At 45.7% G+C, this 22,065-nt stretch overlaps 1 protein-coding gene across 3 annotated transcripts in view; it reads left to right on the top strand.

Moving 5' to 3' along the window:
* Positions 1–22,065, top strand: part of SMOC1 (SPARC related modular calcium binding 1) — a 149,084-nt gene that overhangs the window by 100,114 nt on the left and 26,905 nt on the right. For 2 of the 3 annotated variants that reach the window (XM_055436264.2, XM_055436263.2), the window contains exons 6-7: positions 9,132–9,221; positions 11,429–11,509. In XM_055436264.2, the coding sequence (XP_055292239.2) occupies positions 9,132–9,221; positions 11,429–11,509 (171 nt within the window). The remainder of the gene's footprint in view (positions 1–9,131; positions 9,222–11,428; positions 11,510–22,065) is intronic. The other variant, XM_055436265.2, reaches the window with a different exon arrangement.

The raw sequence follows: 22,065 nt of genomic DNA, 5'->3' as shown, positions 1-22,065 counted from the left end.
ACTTTTAAAAGAAAACATAGGAGAAAATTTTTAGAACTTATAGGTAGGTGAACCTTGAGCGTTAGTGTTTTAGAATACCAAACATGTGATTCAAAAAAATTTTTAATTGATAAGTTGGACTTAACCAAAATTGGAAACTTGCTTTCAAAATATCTTGTCAAGGAAATTAAAAACTACAGACTTGGAGAAAATACTTACACACCACCTATCTGACAGAGGACGTATGAACATATAAAGAATGCTAAAAAACTTAACAGTTGAAAAACAATTTAATTTAAAAATGGACAAAACCCATGAATAAGATATTCACCTAAGCACATATACAGAGGGCAAATAAACACACAAAAAGATGTTCAGCGTCATTAGCTTTAAAAAGTGCAAATTAACCCAAGGACCTACTGCATAGCACAGGGAACTGGACTCAGTATTATGTAAAAACCTATAAGGGAAAAGAATCTGAGAAAGAACATGCATATATATATATGCATAACTGAATTGATGTGCTGTACACCCAAAGCTTACATGTTACTGTAAATCAGCTATACTTTGATCAAAATTTTAAAGTGCAAATTAAGAACATGGTAAGATATCACTACACACCTATTAGAAGAGCTAAAATAGTGACAATACCAAATGTCACTGCCGAGGAAGTGGATCTTTCATAAATTGTTGAGAAGAATGTAAAACGATACAGCCACTCTGGAAGATACTTTGGAAGTTTCCTTAAAAAGTAAAAAACAAAACATATGCTTGCCATATAATCCAGTGATTGCACTCCTGATTATTTATTCCAGAGAAATGAAAACTTATGTCCACACAAAAACCTGTTCACAAATAGTCACAGCAGCTTTATCTGTAATAGCCAAGGGTGAAAGCAACCCAAATGTCCTTCAATGGGTGAAACAAACTGAGGTGCCTCCATACCATGGAATACTACTCGATAATGTAAAGGAATACACTGTTGACACATGCTGCAACAGCTGGATGGATTTCAAGGGCATTATGCAGAGTCAAAAAGTCCAACCTCCAGAGATCGTCTGCTGCATGATTCCATTTATATAACATTCTGAAAATGACAAAATTATAGAGATGGAGAAAGGGTTAGTGGTTACCAGGGGTGAAAGATGAGGTGGAGAAGGGGAAGTGTGATTATAAAAGGGTAGCCCATGGGATATCTTTGTAGTGATGGACTAGTTCTATATTTTGATTGTGGCGGTGGTTACATGAATCTGCACATGGATAAAATCGCACAGAGCTACACACTGCCCACCCAGCCAGACACACAGAAACAAGTACATGCAAAACTGCTGGGATGCGAATAAAGTCCCTAGATTATACCACCATCAATCTCCTGATTTTGATATTATACTATTATGATGTTATCGATCTAATTATGTTAACTGTAAAGATGCTACATTGGAGGAAACTGGGTGAAGGGTACATGGGACCTCTCTGTTTGCAATTACCTGTTGCAAAGTGATTTCTAGTTTAAAAAATGAGCCCAGCTCTGAACTAGCTCTGCTGCTGCCAGGGCCACTGATCCCCTGCACCCAACCCCTCTCACCACCCTCTTCTTCCATCACAAGTTTACCCTTTTCACCGGCCCTTTGTTTCTGTTCTTACTCAAGAAAATGTGGACTTGATGATGTGGGGAACTGCTTGCAAAAAGACAGTTTTAAGCTTGCTTTCACTTGTATTGGGAAGGAGGGTGCAGGTGGGTAGGCAGAATGTAGAGCATTGATCTCTCACTCTGGAAAGGACCTGAAGTACTCAGCTAACTTCTGTTCTCAAAGGTCAGAATCAGGACAGCTCAGAGTACATTTCTGAGCCTTGTTGGTCATGGGACCTCAGGAAATGTTGAGGTTAACTGACAGTTCCATCCTCCCCCTGGTATGATCCGGGCCAGGTTCTGAAGGGACATTTCTATAAACAGGCACTGTTGTCTCCCTGTGATGCCCGGAATAAGTCGTCTCGACTTTCACCCTTGGTCTGAGTCACATGCTGAGGGGGATGATGGCTCTGGAATAAATGTAGCCCCTTCAATAGTAAGAACCTTCCAGCACTTCTACTGGGCTGAAGTTTATCTCCGTGTCTTGCAGCCTGAATGAATCCAAGAGGGAGGGTGACCAGTGATGGACCAGGGTTTGGGCAGAGCCCAAGAATCGAAGGGGACTTGGGATCATTGAGAGACTTTCCGAATCTTGGGATGGGGGTGGCGGTTTCTTTTTCTTTCGTTCTCCAAGGCTCCTCAGTCTCAAGACCCCAAGAGATGCCATTAATACAGATTCCTCCTCTGGCCCCTTTGACACATTTGCTTTTGAAGGACCTGGAAGAGAAAGCTCTTTGTATGTGGTCAGAATAAACTCATTGTACACCCAAACAATTAACTCCTCAATGGACTTGCCAGCCCCTTGAAAGGCCCAGCCCTGCCTCCTTGGACCTCTTGGGCTCTATTCAGTCCCTTAAGCACACCAATGTTGTGGGGGTTTTGTTTTGTTTTGTTTGTTATTCTGAAAAGTCTTTCCTTGCGAATAGTCAGAGCGGGTCAACATTGTCCTCAGCGCGGCATTTATCTCCACTCGCCAGCGAATGTCAATCAGGAATCAAAAAGCCAAACAGAGGAGGCTTTGAACAGTGTCATTGGGGGTCGAAGTGACTTCCAGCTGTCTGTGCGTGGGCCAGGCCTTCTCTCAGGGCAGGGAATTGTGGTGTCACATAAACCCACTGTCTGGATGGGCTTACAGGACACGTGTGGGGGCTGCGGCTCTCGGGCTGCACCTGCGAGGGGAGGCGTGGTTGGGGGGCTGGGGAATTTTGCTCACTGCCTCTGGGGTCTTGAACAAATCACTTCCTTGTGCTGAAGCTCAGGCTCTTTTCATCTGCCTGGTGACTTCCTCTGCCCTGACCAGTGGCAAGACTATATGAAGAAAGCAACCTGCTGGGAACTCTGAGTGTTACAAAATGTGCTCACACGTATTACTCTTGATCTTGACGTCATCCTTGAGAAACTTTCTCAGGTTTGACTTATTTTTCTTTGGCTGTTGTTGTTCAGTTGCTCAGTTGTGTCCGACTCTTTGTGACCCCCATGGAGTGCAGCTCGCCGGGCTCCCCTGTCCTTCCCTATCTCCGGGAGTTTGCTCAGATTCGTGTCCATGGAGTTGGTGATGCCATCTAATCCTCTGTTCCTCTGGCACCCCCTGCTCCTTTTGCCTTCAGTCTTTCCCAGCATCAAGGTCTTTTCCGACGAGTTGGCTCTTCACAACGTCCTAAGTCAGCCTTAGGATTTCTGTATTTCTGTGCCCAATCTCAGGACTACATCATTTGGGATAATGAGTGTTATGTTTCTATCTACGTATGTCCATGGGATTCTCCAGACAAGAATACTGGAGTGGGTTGCCATGCCGTTCTCCAGGGCATCTTCCCAACTCAGGGTTCAAACACTTGTCTCTTATGTCTCCTGCATTGGCAGGTGGGTTCTCTACCTCGAGGGCCACCTGTAAACCCCCATTTTTCTTTAATGTTTCCAAATTTACCTTTTCTCCCTGTAAGAGAAATGATCATCTTTGAATTGGTTTTTTTTTCAGTATTCTATCTTCTTCTCCATCAGGAAGAGTATTATGATATCAAAGAAAAATGAAGTTTTACTATTGCAGATCTGTAAGAATCACCAAGAGTGAACATACACACACATGAAATCATCATGTGCATATGTGTAAACTGAAATTCAGATGTATTTTTCTTTAAGCTCTATGAAAGAGTCTCCCCCCAAATTAAGGATCGCTCAAATAATCTAGCTACTGCCTCCTGATGGCGTATCTGTGACGTCTTCGGTACTCTGTCCCTCCTTTGTTTTAAAATCTTTCAGTCAGTCCGTTCAGTCGCTCAGTTGTGTCCGACTCTTTGCGACCCCATGAATCACAGCATGTCAGGCCTCCCTGTCTATCATCAACTCCCGGAGTTCGCTCAAACCCACCTCCATCAAGTCAGTGATGCTATCCAGCCATCTCATTGTCTGTCATCCCCTTCTCCTCCTGCCCCCAATCCGTCCCAGCATCAGAGTCTTTTCCAGTGAGTCAACTCGTCGCATGAGGTGGCCAAAGTATTGGAGTTTCAGCTTTAGCATCAGTCCTTCCAGTGAACACCCAGGACTGATCTCCTTTAGAATGGACTGGTTGGATCTCCTTGCAGTCCAAGGGACTCTCAAGAGTCTTCTCTAGCACCACAGTTCAAAAGCATCAATTCTTCGGCGATCAGCTTTCTTCACAGTCCAACTCTCACATCCATACATGACCACGGGAAAAACCATAGCCTTGACTAGACAGACCTTGGTTGGCAAAGTAATGTCTCTGCTTTTTAATATGCTATCTAGGTTGGTCATGACTTTCCTTCCAAGGAGTAAGCGTCTTTTAATTTCCTGGCTGCAATCAGCATCCACAATGCTTTTGGAGCCCCCCAAAATAAAGTCTGACACTGTTTCCACTGTTTCCCCATCTATTTGCCATGAAGTGATGGGACCAGATGCCATGATCTTAGTTTTCTGAATGTTGAGCTTCAAGCCAACTTTTTCACTCTCCTCTTTCACTTTCATCAAGAGGCTTTTTAGTTCCTCTTCACTTTCTGCCATAAGGGTGGTGTCATCTGCATATGTGAGGTTATGGATATTTCTCCTGGCAATCTTGATTCCAGCCTGTGCTTCTTCCAGCCCAGCGTTCCTCATGATGTACTCTGCATATAAGTTAAATTAGCAGGGTGACAATATACAGCCTTGACGTACTCCTTTTCCTATTTGGAATCAGTCTGTTGTTCCATGTCCTGTTGTAACTGTTGCTTCCTGACCTGCATACAGGTTTCTCAAGAGGCAAGTCAGGTGGTCTAGTATTCCCATCTCTTTCAGAATTTTCCACAGTTTATTGTGATCCACACAGTCAAAGGCTTTGGCATAGTCAATGAAGCAGAAATAGATGTTTTTCTGGAACTCTCTTGCTTTCTCCATGATCCAGCGGATGTTGGCAATTTGATCTCTGGTGCCTCTGCCTTTTCTGAAACCAGCTTGAACATCTGGAAGTTCACGGTTCACATACTGCTGAAGCCTGGCTTGGAGAATTTTGAGCATGACTTTACTAGCATGTGAGATGAGTGCAATTGTGCGGTAGTTTGAGCATTCTTTGGCATTCCCTTTCTTTGGGATTGGAATGAAGACTGACCTTTTTCAGTCCTGTGGCCACTGCTGAGTTTCACTAAGGTATAGTTACACACCAGAAATTTTGCTCATTGTAAATGTACAATTCCGTGAATTTAGTACATCTGTAGAGAAGTACAGCCATTACCAGAGAACATTTCCATCGCATCCCAAAGAAACCTTGTACCCATTTATAGTTATATTGACTCTCTCCTCCAGGCAACCCTGTGTCTGCTTTCTGTCTCTATAGATTTATCTTTACTAGGCATTTTATATAATGGGGTCATACCATATGTAGTGTTTGCACATGGCTTTTTTATGTAGTGTAATATTTTTGAAGTTCGGTTATATTATTGCATGTATCAGTAATTCATTCCTTTTAATTGCTAAATAATACTCCATTGTATAAATGTATCACAATTTGGTTACCTCTTCACCAGTAGAAGAACATCTGGATTATTTCCAGTTTGAGGCTATTAATGAATGATACTGCTATGAATATGTGTACATATGTCTTTGGGTGGATATGTCTTTATTTTTCTTGGATAGATTCCTAGGAGTAAAATTTCAAGATTGATTGGTAAGTTTATGTTTAATTTTTATAGAAATTGTCAGACTCTTTTCCAGTGTGGCTATCCTATTTTACATTCCCATGAACAGTGAATAAGGATTTGAGCTCCTCTATATCCTTGTCACTTGATAGTGTCTTTTTAAAAATTTTTAGCCATTCTAGTAGGTACATGGTGGTATCTCTTTATGAATTTAATTTGTGGTTTCCTAACAGTTAATGCTATCGAACATCTTTTTGCATATTTATTAGCTGTCCGTGCATCTTGGAAATGTCTATTGAAATATTTTACCCATTTTGAAATCAGGCTGTTTGTCTTCTTATTAAGTTGTAAGGTTTACGTGATTTTTTATTTTAAAAACTGTCGAATTTTCATGCTGCAAATCCAATTTTAAAAGTAGGCAGTTGGATAAGATGATTTAACACTTGATGATTTAATGCCTTCTTTAAGAGGCCTGTAGAGTCTTTTATAGCCATAGTGTCCTGAGGTTAGGATGCAGTCATCCTTCACTTTCAGAAGAGGATATCACTGCCCAGAGAAGAAAAGCGAAGGGTTCAGGTTATCCAACTTAGTGGATGTAAAGCCGGGGTCTGCACGGTGACCCCACTGGAAACTGGGAGGCCAGGGGTACACGTAGAAGCTTTTCTCTCTCCCCAGGGCCCAGTGTGGGGCCCAGTGTCACCCCAGGGCTTGCCAGGATGCAGGCTTGATGTGGACCTTGGACCCAGGCCTTGGACCTGTGTTTGGGAGAAGGGTGCGCTTGTTTGCTGGGTTGGACACCAGGTGCCCAGGTGCCCGGAGATGATGGTCAGAGGGTCCTGTTGGTTTTGGCTTGGCTCCCTATCCTTGGGGCATGCTGGATTTCACAGGTGGTTCTCCTGGCCACAGGGCACCTTGTCTTTTCTCACTTCATAAAGATTTCCAGCCAGGGCCTCCATGGTGGCGGTGCAGCTGTGTGTCTTCACCCTCGGTGACCCTACCCTGCAGGAAGATTCGCCCCCTACACGTGGCTGCACGCTCTGTGGGCTTCTGAACCTGCATCTGGGCAATCCTGGAGGTCCTCGACGTCCCTGGGGCTGGGGAGACTGGAAACCCTCCTTCCTCTCCTTTCAGTTTAGTTCAGTTCAGTCGCTCAGTCATGTCCGACTCTTTGTGACCCCATGAATCACAGCATGCCAGGCCTCCCTGGCTTTTTTGCTGATTGCTGGACCAGATGGGCCGTCCCAGCCTCTCCTGTCAGTGATGGGAGAAATAAACAGAGTATTTTCCGTCTTCCTGCTTCAGAGAGAGAGAGAGAGAAAGAGAGAGAGATACAGCTCTTGGAGTATGGGATGACTTTAACTGAATATCAAGATATTGCATAAGCCATTTTGCACTTGGCTTGTCACCATTGTCCCTCTGAGAATGTTTGATTTCTCACTTTCCCTTTGTTACCTTTAAGACTCCTGAAAGGAAGCCACCCTGTGTGGAGGGGCTGAGCACACTGTGTTGGGCTATTTAGACTGTGAACCCTGCATCCGGCAGGATCAACCAAATGTGCATTGCAGCTGCCAAAAGACTTCATTCGGTGGTTCATTGAATTAAACGGAAAGGGGTGTTAATAGAGTCAGGGAAGTGATGCTATTTTAAAAAATACGTTGTGTGTTTTTTCACTGTGTTTATTCTCCCTCAATGACTTCCAGATCAAATGGGCAGTTTGGTGTCAAAAGATGACTGTTCAGGATTCCAGTCTGAGGCAAATAAAATATTCAGTTTCATTATTCCTCTCCTCCTGACGCATCTCATGTCCGGGGATGATTGTCGACTTGTTCAGGATCGCCCTGACCCCTGTGGGAGTTGGGTCTTATGTCTGCACATGACAATAATAGCAGGGTCAGGTGTCACACAACTGTCAGGTTGCTGGCCTCAATCTCCAGCGAGGGTCAGGATCTCCATAGCTATTGAATCTTAAGATCCCAGGGGTGGGGTATCGATGTGAAAAAGGGGATCAGCTCTCTGTGTTCCTTCTCCTTCCTCTGATAAGACGCAGGGAAGTCTGCCAAGAGTTCTGGGAGCTCCAAGTGGTGGAGGTTGTTATTACTGATGATCTGACTGGTGTTGCAGACTATATGAGAACTTGTATTCTCCATTAATAGTTAATGCTTGGAGAATATAGTGTTTAGTCCCCAAAGATCGCTGGGGGTCTTGGGAAGACGGGATTGTGTAACCACGGTGTCTGAGACCACAGTGCTTACCTTCCTTCCTCTTGCTGAGGGAGAAAACAGAAAAATCGTGCATCTGTGCATTCTCAATGTAAGTAAAGATACCTGTTCCCAGCTTTCAACAAAGAGGTGAAAATTGGTTTTGGGGGCCAAAAGAACCCTTTTTATTTTTACACATAATGTACAGACATACATACAGTACATAAATATACAGTGTATCTTTGTTATTAAAATTTCATTAGGAAACTAGTTAAGGAGAAAATGCCTAAAAATGCTCCTTAAATAGACAATAATAAAACAAAAGTTGAGAAACAGTGTTCAAAATTAAGGTTTGGGGATCTTGATGAACATAATTCAAAGTCCTGAAAGGTAGATAAAGTCTGCACTTACTCTGACCTGTAGAGGTTCTTGGTCTGCAGAGAGTGCTGCCAACGTTTCTATGACCATTAAGTGTTAGGACTTTGTTACTGAGAACTCTCTGCTCCCAGCATCTGTGTTAGAAATTTCAAAGGAAATCCAGAGTGCAATTACTCATGTTCCCTCTCATTTTGCCTGCCTTCATCTCTCCGTGGGAATTGGTTTCACAGTTAAAAGTGTTCTTAAGATTCCCAATTCTTTTCAGTTCAGCATGCTGGAGAGAGAACGGTCCTTCTTACCCTTACTTTGTTTTTAGATGAGGACGGAAAAGTAGCTAGGGGTTTGGGAGGGAATGGCACCATGGTCTTTGGTTTTCTTCAAACTCTTCAGTGAGGGCCACTAGAAAGGTGCTGGGTTGGTACCTTGCACAAGATTGCAGGAAGGAGCTGGGGACATCAGCACTTAATGTCATAAGTGTGCTGGCATCTCCCAGCGTGCCTGGCCCGAGCTAAGGGCTCCTGGGAAGATAGCACTCCCAGCTTTCCTGGGGAAAGAGCAGGGGCTGGCAGGGTCATGCTGCTGCAGAGTCATGAGACGGGGTCCTCCAGAGCCATGATAGCTTGGGTCCCTTCCCTGGAATGGCAAGCACGCACCTGGATTTGTCTTACTGTGGGTGTGTCTTCTGTGATGCTCTTTTCTTTCTTGCTCTTTTCTTCTTTTTTTCTTTTTCTTTGATCTGTTCCTTGGGACTTGGCCGGGCCATGTGCAAACCCCAACCATTCAACAGTGCTGGAGAGTAGATAGTATTTACCTCAATAATGGTAGTCTCCTTTCGATTCTTTTTAACCCTCAATTCAGATGACGGGTCTAAGCCGACACCTACGATGGAGACTCAGCCGGTGTTCGATGGAGATGGTAAGCTCCTGTATTACTTCAGATTTGAGTTGTCCCACTGTTTTCAGATTTGGGAAAGGTCTTTCCTTCGGATATTTGTTTAAGCTTTACTATTATTTTTTTTCCTTTTTTAATTTCAAGTTTTCCTGGTTTCAGCCAGGCTGTTTTTAATGTTTTAAAAAATACAAATCCTCCCAGGAACTAGTACACCCTCCACTTCTGGAAAGGCCCTCTGTTCTCGCCAGGCTTCCTGCCTGGCCACTAACATCCAACAATAACACAGCCTGGATGGACCCTGCAAACTGCCAAGACCGAGGAGCCATGGCTGAGAAAGACAGGCCGGCAGCATCATTTTTCTAAATGAGTCAGCTCTTATAAGTCCTTGTAGTGCTCTGTGCCCAGCATTGTGCGAGGCCTGTGGGGGATGAAGGAGAAATAGATAAGGTGAAAGCCTTTGCTCTCAACAGAGTGGCAACTATTGGAGAATTTATGTATGAAGCTACATGGTCTCAGTTTTATTTCCTCTGTGATAGACATTTCCAGAAGAAAGAGATCACAGTGGTCTGGGAAAAGATTCTGTGAAGAGAGGGAACTTGAGCTGGATCTGAAAATGTGAGGGAAGAATCAGGGTGTTCCAGGCAGAGGGAGTATGGTGGAAACACAGTGTGATGAGGAAAGTCACAGGAAAGAGACTGGTGCATGGAGTTGGTCTGGCTGACTTGTAGAGACTGTGAGAGTTGAGTCAAGACGTTCAGTTCAGTTCAGTTCAGTTCAGTTCAGTCGCTCAGTCGTGTGCGACTCTTTGCGACCCCATGAATCACAGCACGCCAGGCCTCCCTGTCCATCACCAACTCCCGGAGTTCACTCAAACTCATGTCCATTGAGTCGGTGATGCCATCCAGCCATCTCATTCTCTGTCATCCCCGTCTCCTCCCGCCCCCAATCCTTCCCAGCATCAGACTCTTTTCCAGTGAGTCAACTCATCACATGAGGTGGCCAAAGTATTGGAGTCAAGACATTGGGGGAAGAGAAATTCTAGATCAAGAGAAATAGCGATAGTTCGTGGCAAAATAGGCTGGGTATCTCTGGAGGTCTGAGGAGCGGACAACGGGAACTTGGGTGCAGAAGGCTGGCTTTAGTTTGAGTTTGAGCTGCTCAGGGCCTACATCCTTCAGTGTGCTTTGCTAAATACTCCAGGTTCCCATGAAGGGGAGCAGGAAGCTTGGCAGACTGCAGTTTCTAGGAAGTCTGACAATGAGATGTGGTGCTCCGTGCAATACACGGCAGCCATTTAGCAGCTTTCAGCTGAGTATATCCAGGCTTGGATCCCAAGACTGGACAGTGAGACAGAGGAACAAAAAGAAGTGACGCCACTCGTGGGAACTGTTGGCTAAGGGTGGCCCTAGCCCAGGCTCAGCTCTAGACAGAAACACACGATAGCCTTTGCAGCTGGCCATGGAGTAAAACACGTGTGTTCATGCCTGGAAGTTCAAATGTTTCTGTGACCCACAAATGTCCTAGATCATTGGCGAGTCTGGGACCCTGGACCCTGGGCAGTCTGGGTAGGAAACGGAGACCACGTCAACTTGGAAGACCTTTCCAACATACTCATGAAAGGTCTCATCTCCAGTGCTCAGGGGCATCCTCAGATTTCCACAGCACCTGTCCACTGGGTGACCCCAGTCCTGGAGAGCCTGGTGGCCTCCTGGAGCTCTCTGGATGAAGAATTCAGCCTCTGTTTGATGAGAAACCATTAGAAAAGAGATTGAAGCACACATTAGACCCATTATTTTCTTTCCCATGTGGAGCAGAGTCTCAGCAAGCTAAAATCTGCTGTGGCTCAGCTGTTTCTTCCAAAATGGTCTCTGTGGTTTTTTGGCATTGGTTTGTTGATTTATTTCCTTTAAATCTTCTTCCAGGGAAGCAGCTGAGAGAGATTTGGCTTGGCCCATTTTCCTCACCTCCTGGGATAATATTTTTATTCCTGGATGGAGTGGTTCAATGCCTCTGGACTCTGACCACTCTGCCTCCCGGCACAAGAGGCCCTAGCTGGCTCCTCTGAGCTGATGGAGAGGAGCTTCCATAGGGAGGAAGCAAGAGGCTGCTGGGATGAAGTGGATATGGGATGCCTCAGGCTTTTAAAAAGTTTGGAGTGTTACATCCCAAGTTTCATACTCTTTGTTGCCCAGACTTTATTTTCTCTCTCTCTCTCTTTTTTTTTTCTTCAGAAATCACAGCTCCCACTCTCTGGATTAAGCACTTGGTAATCAAGGACTCCAAACTGAACAACACCAACATAAGAAATTCAGGTAAATTATTTGCCTTGGATTATGTGCATGACTGATCTATCCATGGGTGCCACATGGTTACTCCGTGACTGTCACTGCGTGGGTCTGGGCAAGTCATTTCACCATTTTGGCCTTCAGTTTCTTCCACAGCTGTAAAATGAGGAGATGAGATGAGTTAATCTCCTCCAACTTTAATTGTCTTCAGTTAGGATTCAGGGATCATCTTCCATAAGTAGTTGATCCTTTTAGCTAAAAAAAATAGTTTGATGGTATGTTTTAATCTTTTAATTGACTTTCTATGTGCAATACAGAAGAATTTGGAATAATGGCTGGCCATAGAGAAGTTGGACTTCAAACCTTAAGAACCTTGGATCTATGTGTTTTTAAGGCTCTAGCTAACTGCCTACAATCACGTCTTTTCTAATCTGATCTTTCAAGGTCTTGTAAGTGTCCAGGTTTTAGTACTGGTTGAACCCTTGTAGTTGTTGTTTAGTTTCTAAGTTGTGTCCAACTCTTTTGCAAACCCCTGGACTGTAGCCCACCAGGCTCCTCTGTCCATGGGGTTTCCCAGGCAAGCATACCGGCACGGGTTGCCATTTCCTTCTCCAAGAGTTCTTCCTGACCCAGGGATCAAACTCAGGTCTCCTGCATTGGCAGTCGGATTCTTTAGCACTGAGCCACCAGGGAAACTGAAATCCTTGTAGAAAGGTAGTAATTTCTGAAGAGTGATCAGGTTATAGAGTTCATTTATCATCAATGAAGACCAAAGTTGATAAAGTTCATTTACCATCAATAGAAACTAGATGTCCATCAATGTGTTATCAACAGACCCAATTTATTTCTCTATTAGGGGGACTTACTCTTCTTTCAGCCTCAGACTTCATTCTGAGAAATGCCACTTGGCATATTTCTGCCTGGTTATTGAATTTAGCCATATCATTTTTTCCTGACGAATAGTAAGGACTGTGAACTAAAGATACATCCCTTTCACCTGGCAGGCAGAGTTTTGCATGACCATCAGTGAATGAGTGAACTGTCCTTGCCCTCCTTCTGGTTATCTGAATGGTATTCCAGCTTTGTCCTAAAGGTTGTGGACACTGGGGTGCATGGAACAGTTTAGACTGTGAGGTGAAGCCACATGGCATTGATTGATTTTCTCTGCCAAGTACCCCAGCCTGTGTCTGGTTCCCTGTTTGACAGAAGCTGGAGGAGACCTGGGACACTGGGGTGGAAAGGAGCCCATGTGATATCCTGTGGGCCAGAGTCTTTGATAGAACAGGGGCCATGGTTAAAACACCAGTTTTGGGTTCTCTTTCTGGCTCCAACACTTAGTGAAGTCAAGTGAAGTCAAATCAAGTGAAGTCAAACACCCGTTGAGGTCAAATGCCTCCCTCCGTCCCCACCAAGCCTCAGTGCTCAGCTGGAATAATAATCTCCCCCTTAAAGGATGGTGAGTAAAGGTTGACTAAGTTAGTCTGTATATTACTTAACCAGTGCCTGACTAAGAGATAAACAGTAAGTGCATGATGAATTGTAACTACAATTGTATTTATTACTATCATCATCTTTGGTAGGAAAATTGGGACTGTAAAGAATTTGCCTGCTATGCAGGAGACTGAGTCCTCTTCCTGGCTTGGGAAGATCCCCTGGAGAAGGGAACGGCTACCCACTTCAGTATTCTGGCCTAGAGAATTCCATGGACAGTATAGTCCATGGGTGGCAAAGCGTCAGACACGACTGAGCAAATTTCACTTTTCACTTTCTGCTTATAGTGAGAATTCCTTAATCAGGAAAGAATTTGTAATTGTCACCTTAAGCAAAATCATCTATTAGGAAGCTTCTTCTTACACGTTTCCTCCACTCTTCCCTCACTGTTAAGCAAATATGGTAAGTCAAAGAGAAGTCTTTTGGTACCTGTGGTATCTGTAAGTGGTATCTGCAAAGAGTCGCCAGTAGGGGGCTCACTTCTCATCTGGCGCCCAAGGGGTAGATAGGAGGGAGCGCTCTCTCTGAAATTATACAGTAGTTTTTGCCTGAAACATTTGACCTTTAGCAACAGCTTTTGTGATTCTTTTCACTTGTGTGCGCTATGTTGCTTCAGTCGTGTCCGACTCTTTGCGACCCCATGGACTGTAGCCTGCCAGGCTCCTCTGTCCGTGGGATTCTCCAGAAAAGAATACTGGAGTGGATTGCCATGCCCTCCTCCAGGGGATCTTCCCGATCCGGGGATCAAACCTGTATCTCTTCTGTCTCCTGCATTGGCAGTCGGGTTCATCACTACTGGCGCCACCTGGGAAGCCCTTTTTTCACCTGTCAGTGGTTAATTTCTATATCTAGGCTATACTCTGTGAAGGCAAGGGCTTTAGTGCCTGTGTGTCATATCTATTAGAGAATTTCGCTTAACGTGTTTGATTGCTTTGGAGGAGGATGCAGCAGAAATGATCTTCATCAATAAAGACAGAATCGTCACTGTCATCATAGCTATCAGCTACCTGTATCAGCTATGTGTTCTCTTTGAGCATCGCCATAACACTATAAGTGTTGTCATCCTTATCTTATAGATGAAGAGTCAAAGGCCAAGAGAGGGGAAGTAACTTGTCCTGGTTCACAGCTAGTAAGTGGTTCATTTCAGTTCAGTTTAGTCGCTCAGTCACGTCCTACTCTTTGCAATCCCATGGACTGCAGCATGCTAGGCCTCCCTGTCCATCACCAACTCTCGGAGTTTACTCAAATTTATGTCCATTGAGTCGGTGATGCCATCCAAACATCTCATCCTTTGTCGTCCCCTTCTCCTCCTGCCTTCAATCTTTCCCAGCATCAGGGTCTTTTCAAATGAGTCAGTTCCTTGCATCAGGTGGCCAAAATATGGGAGTTTCAACTTTAGCATTCAGTCCTTCCAATGAATATTCAGGACTGATTTCCTTTAGGATGGACTGGTTGGATCTCCTTGCAGTCCAAGGGACTCTCAAGAGTCTTCTCCAACACCACAGTTCAAAAGCATCAATTCTTAAGCGCTCAGCTTTCTTTATTGTCCAACTCTCACATCCATACATGACTACTGGAAAAACCATAGCTTTGACTAGACGGACCTTTGTAGTAAGTGGTAGGGCTGAAGAAAACAATTTCTCTGGGAATAGAGTGCCTGTCTTTTGAGGCTACGTTCTTTGTGTGTAATGAAGGGGATGTCAAGTTTGATAATGTTTGCTTCCACTTCTTCTTCCCCTAAGTAGTTTCCAATTGCATGAAATGGGGTCGTGCTGAGAAATGATTTCCAGGCAGGTACAACTCCCTGAAACTGCAATACTTTGGCCACCTCATGCGACGAGTTGACTCACTGGAAAAGACTCTGATGCTGGGAAGGGTTGGGGGCGGGAGGAGAAGGGGACGACGGAGAATGAGATGGCTGGATGGCATCACCGACTCTGTGGACATGAGTTTGAGTGTACTCCGGGAGTTGGTGATGGACAGGGAGGCCTGGCGTGCTGTGATTCATGGGGTCGCGGAGAGTCGGACACGACTGAGCGACTGAACTGAACTGAACTGAACAACTCCCTTACTTTTGTCAGAGGGGCCCAGTCACCTTATTTTTCCATGGTTGGCCCCAGTTATGTCTGTGAGGTTGGCATATAGGACAGGATAGTTGGGAGAGAACTAAAGGTTCCAAGGGAGAAACTGAGACCAGTGATCATTATCAAAGATTGATACCATGGGTATTTCTAAGAAACTGGGCCATTCTCCATCATGGTCAAGTGGTAATACTGACAGAGTGCCTGCCGACCTTTTTGATGTAATTCTGTGTGAAGGGCATCATGTCTCATAGGTGCATAACAGGTTGGCAAAAGGCCTCATGACTGATTTTGCAGATAAAGTTTTATTTGAACACAGCCATGTCCATTTATTTATGTACCATCAACTATGGCTGTTTCCATGCTATAACTGTTGAGTTGAAGAGTTGTGTCAGAGACTGGCCTACAAAACCCAAAGTATGATCTGATCCTTTACATTTAAAAAGTGTGCTGGCTGCTGGTATATAATTGTTGCATTGTTGTTGTTTAGTCGCTAAGTCGTGTCAGACTCTTTGTGGCTTCATGGACTGTCGCCCACAAGGCTTCTGTCCGTGAGATTTCCCAGGCAAGAATACTGGAGTGGGTTGCCATTTCCTCCTCCAGGGGATCTTCCCAACCCAGGGATTGAACCTATGTCTGCTGCATTGGTAGGCGGATTCTTTACCACTGAGCCACCAAGGAAGCCCATATAAGATTGAAATAGAAGCATTTGGGTGGGATCATGAGTAGAAGTGTGTCTTTCTCACATTTTTGTGGTCTCTTTCTTAGAAGTAGGGGCTGTGTCTCCTGAGATGTTTCCTGACGTGCCCTGGGAAGCCTGTATTAGCGTAAAATTTTTAGGTGACTCACATAGCACTTTTCCCTCTCATGTGAGCTTTAACATCCTTTCCTGTGCATGTTCTCACAAGTGGGTTGCCCAGAAAGCATCCTGAGGCTTGGCCTTCATAGGTGAGAGGGTAGGGAATCTTTTGTATACAGAAGAGCTCAACCATGTAATGGCATGAGTGTGGTCTTTGGTATCAGGCAATTCTATGGATGTGAGAGTTGGACCATAAAGAAGGTTGAGCACTGAAGAATTGATGCTTTTGAGCTGTGGTGTTGGAGAAGACTCTTGAGAGTCCCTTGGACTGCAGGGAGATCAAACCAGTCCATCCTAAAGGAAATCAGCGCTGAATATTCATTGGAGAGACTGATGCTGAGGCTGAAGCTCCAATCCTTTGGCCACCTGATGCAAAGATGCTGGAAAAGATTGAAGACAAGAGGAGAAGGGAACAACAGAGGACGAGATGGTTGGATGGCATCACCGACTCGATGGATATGAATTTGAGCAAGCTCTGGAAGATGGTGATGGACAGGGAAGCCTGGTGTGCTGCAGTCCATGGGGCAGACACCGTGGAGCAACTGAACAACAACAGTAGAACTGGTTGCTTCCTACCGAGAAGCTGGTAACCTTGAGAAAGTTAATAATTGACTACCCTGAACCTTGACTTCCTTATTTATTAGATAAAGTCGTTAATGCCCTGCAGGATTTTTCTGAGAATTCAGTGTATCTAAAATGCCTGGCGCACAGTAGGAGCACATAAATTATTGAAAAAAACTTCAATGGACTACCTTGATGTATTGTGTTAGCCACTTTTCACATGATTTCACTTGGTTTGATGAGAAGTCACATAGGCTTGAATGATAACTTGTCTGGGTCTGGGCTCTGGAATGGACAGCAGCCTCTGTATGGGGCCCCTGGGACATTTTCCCGTTAGAGTTTGATGAAAGATTCTGAGTCCGGAGAGCTTCTACCCACACCCCTGGGGAGGTTGGAGTGGGACTCTATGAGCCAACTGAGTGAGCACTCTCCTCCTCAGCTCTCTCTCTCCCAGAGGCAAAAAGGCCATCCCAGTTTCTTTTACACCCCAAACATCCTTCTTTCATGCTCAGACCCTGTGACGCCAGGTTTGGTTTCTGGCCTGGGTACTGTTGACGTTGGAAAGGTTCCACCGGGCAGCTAAAGTTTTGCAACAACATGACACTTATGCCTGCAGACTTATCCTGTCTCCTTCCCTCCTCCCGAAGGTTTGGGTCCCTGCTTTTAAGGCTTTGTCATAGGCTTATCATGGTCAGGGTTGCCCTCTGAGTACGTGGCAGGGTCCACAGAAGGAAGTTTGCCTGTTGAACTTCTGTTTGATTCTTGCATCCTTTGTACCAGGAGTTCTTGCAACCAGGAAGACAATGGACCTGGTGGCGAACATCCCAGAATTTAACAGCGAGCATCTTCTCCTATACACGTGTTGGCCAGAAACTCTGCTTTTATAAGAAAACAAACTCTTGCTGAGATTTTGGTACCAGAGGCTAGTGACCAAAGCATTTCTTATTATAACTAGATTAAAAAAAAACACACAATTGTAATCACTTACATGTTAGAGAAGAGAGTACAGAGATCCAAGAAATGATAAAAACTAGATTGCATCTCATCTTTCATCCATATCTTAACTGCTTCTAATTTTGCTACATGCGGACACGTCCCTACAGCATGTGATTTATAAAAGTCTTTTTTTCCCCCTCTCTCTCTTTCTGTGTGACAACATTCTGTGCTTTCTCCTCTGGGAAAATATTATCTCAGAAAATGTGGTCGTGTGAGCCTTCACTCTTCTGTTCGTGCGGACGATGCTCTGAAGGTGTGTACTACAGCCCTTTCCCCCTCTCCTGGCCTGGTACCCACCGGTGGCCACCTGTGAGGTCATTTGACTTCTCTCCTCCCTCTCCCATCTTTTTCTTTCCTTTATCTCCATCTTTTCTAGTTAACGTCATGATCTGATCTGACTTCAAGGGGCCCTAGCACCTGGCCCTGTGTCAATTCAAATGGACTGTGTCTTTCCTTCCTCACTTGCTTGCCTGGCAGACCTTCCTTCTGTCCATCTGTAAATGCAGCAGCTGCTGGTAACTCTGCTCCTTGGAGACCAGCCGCCAGCGGGGACACAGGTGGAAATGCATTTCTAATACGTCTGTCGCGACCGTGACCCCTGCCCTCCTGAACATGAGAGTGTTTGCCTCAGTCACCATCCGAGTCACAAGTAAGCTGTTTTCAACATCCTGTCCTGACCTGCCAGGGTCAGAACAGTGCTCTCCTAGGCCTACTTTGGGCCCTTCGGTCACCTTTTGGATACTCTTCCCTTACCTGGAAGTTCCTGCCGGGGTGGCTGCTCCTAGAACTGGGACTTGGGGTCACAGAGGCTATAGCACCTCCCGGCTGGATCCCCCACCCCCAAAACCAGCGCTCTTGGCCTGCCCAGAAACCACGGGGTGATGTAATGACCTGAGGCCTGGAAAAATAAACAGTTTTCAGGGAAACCAGCGGTAGCCGTTGTAAGCAAATACCCCACAGCCACCTGGAGACTTGCACATGACGTGATTGGAAGGAAGAATGAGTAATCCACTAACGTTAGCAGCCGCGGATGGGGCTGGGCTGGTGTGCCTTTAAAATGTCTATATCAAAACAAATCCTTGATGTTTATTTCTATCACTGGCCTTCTGGACGTCTGCCCATGAATCTTCTGCAGGTGTCTTGGTCCATCATGGCCAGTAAAATAAGAGCCAGGGGTGGGGATGGGTGGTCATTCTTATGACTTTCTCTTTGACAACAAAGGCCTTTCTCAAGTTCTCTCTTCGCTAAGAGGATCTGAAACACATTTGGAGGCCCCAGAGAGCCTAGCCGCACAGTCCATTTTAATCTTGTTTTAAGATTAGTTTCCCAGTCGCCTTGCTCCTTTACCCTGTGTTGGAACACAGACTGGGAGGGGTCTGGAACTTGCTCCACTAGCAAAGATTTTATTGAGTTTGTATGCTTGTGGTATTAAGAGCAAACCCACCGCATCCTAATTTCTACTTTTGGCCTCTGCTGCTGAAACAAATAAAACCTAACCGAAGGCCCTGCTGAGATAATTGTAATTGACTTCTTCCAGCTTGTTAGAAGTCATCTGCCATCTCTGCTTAGGTCTAAGCCCCCTTATTCTGTGTTTATTTGTAAAAAGACTTTGGAAGTATGTAGTTTCTGAGCACACTCGCATGTGCAGCGTTATTGTTTGGAGGAGAAGAGTGAAGTTATGATATTTTATTTGACAAATTAAAAAAGAGCTCCCTTCCATCTCCCCCTTCCACGACCCCTCCTTCCTTCTCACCTGAGTTTTTATTTGCTAGCTCTTGTCCTTAAAGGAAGAGCTTGTCAGGTCAAGGTCAGCGAAGTTAGTGAGAAAAACTACAAAGATGCCAGCTTGCCACTTCTTAGTACTTGTCATTGCAAAACCACCGTGCAGAGTTTCATATTCTTTTTGGAGGAAGGGTCATATGAGCTCACTGAGTGCATGAGTCAATGGAGAAGGCGTCTTTTCTAAAATTCGAGTGGCTGTGAGTCAGTGATGCTTTGGGGAAAGAGTTTAAAAAAAGTGCTTGTATGCTATATTGGGACGGCCCATCCTAGAAGAAGTATCTTCTGTAGAATTTAGACCTTGTTTTCCTCCAGTTCTCAGTTTCTGTCCGTGTGGGAAGACAGAGGGTACGACTTCAGACAACGGTGAACCGTGCATGGCCATTTTAGGTGCCCCAGAGAGAAATTACTTAGACAGGCTGGTTGGTTTGTAATTTTCCCTCACGCCTCCTGACCCACCGCACGTCATCCGAGCACCGGGCCCTATTTACAGAGCCTACTGCACACACGCCTGTGAGTGGGTGTGCTGGGGACACGAGGCGGGCGTTGTTAGTTTTGTTTGGCGGGGGTGGGTTCTAAGCCACAGGCAGCTGGACAGAGTATGGCCATGGCGGGAGTGGGGGTTGGGGGAGTGAGGCATGGGGGCAAACCTGAAGGCCCCCAGCAGCCTTGCCCCTTACTCAGCTGCTCCCTGGTTCTGGGGCTCTCCTGGGGTGGGGGAGACTGAGCTGGATCAGGCCCTGAGCCGTGAGGAAGCTCTGGCCTGGCTGTAAGATGCTGGGCTATGGCAGTGGTCACCTCTAGTACCCCTGCTGCGTTTTCCTTTTTAAAGAGATGTATTGTTGTTCAGTCGCTAAGTTGTTTCCAACCCTTTGCGACCCCATGGACTGCACCCTGCCAAGCTTCCCTGTCCTTCACCATCTCCCAGAGTTTTCTCAGACTCATGTCCATTGAGTCGGTGATGCCATCCAACCATCTCATCCTCTGTTGTCCCCTTCTCCTCCTGCCCCTGATCTTTCCCAGCATCAGGGTCTTTTCCACTGAGTCTAGTCTTCCAATCGGGTGGCCAACGTACTGGAGCTTCAGCTTCAGCACCAGTCCTTCCAATGAATATGCAGGGTTGATTTCCTTCAGGATTGACTGGTTTGATCTTACAGTCCAAGGGACTCTCAAGAGTCTTCCTATGATTTATTTATTTTTGGCTGCTCTGGTCTTCATTGCTGCATGCAGGTTTTTTCTAGTTGCGACGAGTGGGAGCTACTCTTTGTTGCAGTGCAGGGGCTTCTCATCATGGTGGCTTCTCTTGTAGCAGAGCTCAGGCTGTAGGTGCCTGGGCTCAGTACTGGTAGCATACAGGCTTGTAATTGGCTTCTTCCGTCTTGCCAGAAGTCAAGTTTCTCCATGACATACGGGATGTTCCCAGACCAGGGATCAAGCCCATGTCCCCTACATTAGCAGCTGGATTCTTAACCACTGGACCATCAGGGAAGTCCACCACTGCTTCATTTTCAATGAGCAAAAGGAGCCCGGACTAGTAAGGGCCTTGCCCAAGGCGCCAAGTTCTATCAAGGCCTCTTTGTTGTTATCCAGCCTCTAAGTCGTGTTTGACTCTTTGCAGCCCTGTGGACGGCAGCACACCAGGCTTCCCTGTCTTTCACTATCTCCCAGAGTTTGCTCAGATTCATGTTCATTGAGTCAGTGATGCCATCCAACCATGTAATCCTCTGTCATCGCTTAGATTAAAGGGTCATTTGGAGAAACCTATTCCCATGGTAGAGGTGACCATTTTAAATTTGTGCATATTCTGTGTCTAGTGTCTCTACGTCTGCCCCTGCTTGATACACACCTGAGCAGTTTCAAGGGTTGACTTTGTCCTGTTTGTCAGGGGGTCTGCTTCTTCCCTGCCCTGGCAAGACGTCTCCTTTCCTTGTCCACTGTCTGTTCCAGAGGGAGCTCTGAGGAATGGTTCTGCGGGTTCCCCTCCTCTTCAGGGGGTTCTTGGAGTCCCTGGATGACTCTGAGACTAGGGGATTGATGATGGCCAAGTGACAGCTCAGTGCTGGGCATGATGGGAGGACAGAAAAGGGGTCACAGGTGCTGAACCACGTGTGGCCAAGCAAATAGAAAGGGCTGCTCGGTGGTGTCCTGAGAACTGTCTAAGATCATGCGTCCTGCAGCGTCTCCTCGCTGGAGACCACATGTCCAGTCACAGGGCCGGCTCTTCAGAAACAGGAAGTCAGTGCCTTCAGACCTGGTCCCTCCAGCCCCTCCTTTTGTTCCTGCAGCTTCTTCATCGGCCAGATTCTCTGTGAAAGTCCCCAGAGCACGCACCACTCGTGCCAACCCAGACACTCCTGAGGCAGGAGCCACGCAATTTCTTATGCCTCTGGAATTTCAGGAAAGGTTGTTTTTTGTTTTTTTTAATACACAGCTTGTTATTTTGTGTTATCCTTCAGCATTTCATTCATTTTTGATCAGAGGCTAGGTGGGTGGGAGGTATTTGAAGGGGCTTCAGGGTAATTGTAGATGACACAACACTACTGTTTTCCTTGATATTCTTGGCCCAGTGGGACAATTCCTTTTACAACCTAGATACACTGCTCCTGTTTTTCAGGCGGGTACCATGTATTGATTTTTCCCTTAAGAAAATCTAGTGCTGGATGGTCTGAGGGTTGAGTGTGGCGTTTCCTAGGATGAGTCAAAGGGACCTGATTTTCTTTTTCTAGACTCTGTGGTCTCATTCCCCTGCCCCCCTCCCCACACACACACTTGGCAGTGACTCAGCGGTGGGGGCCCATCTCTGAAGTTTCTGGCTA

This window comes from Moschus berezovskii, chromosome 9, assembly GCF_049115385.1.
Source record: "Moschus berezovskii isolate FMDL1 chromosome 9, NW_MosBer_1.0, whole genome shotgun sequence".
NCBI lineage: Eukaryota > Metazoa > Chordata > Mammalia > Artiodactyla > Moschidae > Moschus > Moschus berezovskii.
This window is presented reverse-complemented; position numbering and strand designations above follow the sequence as displayed.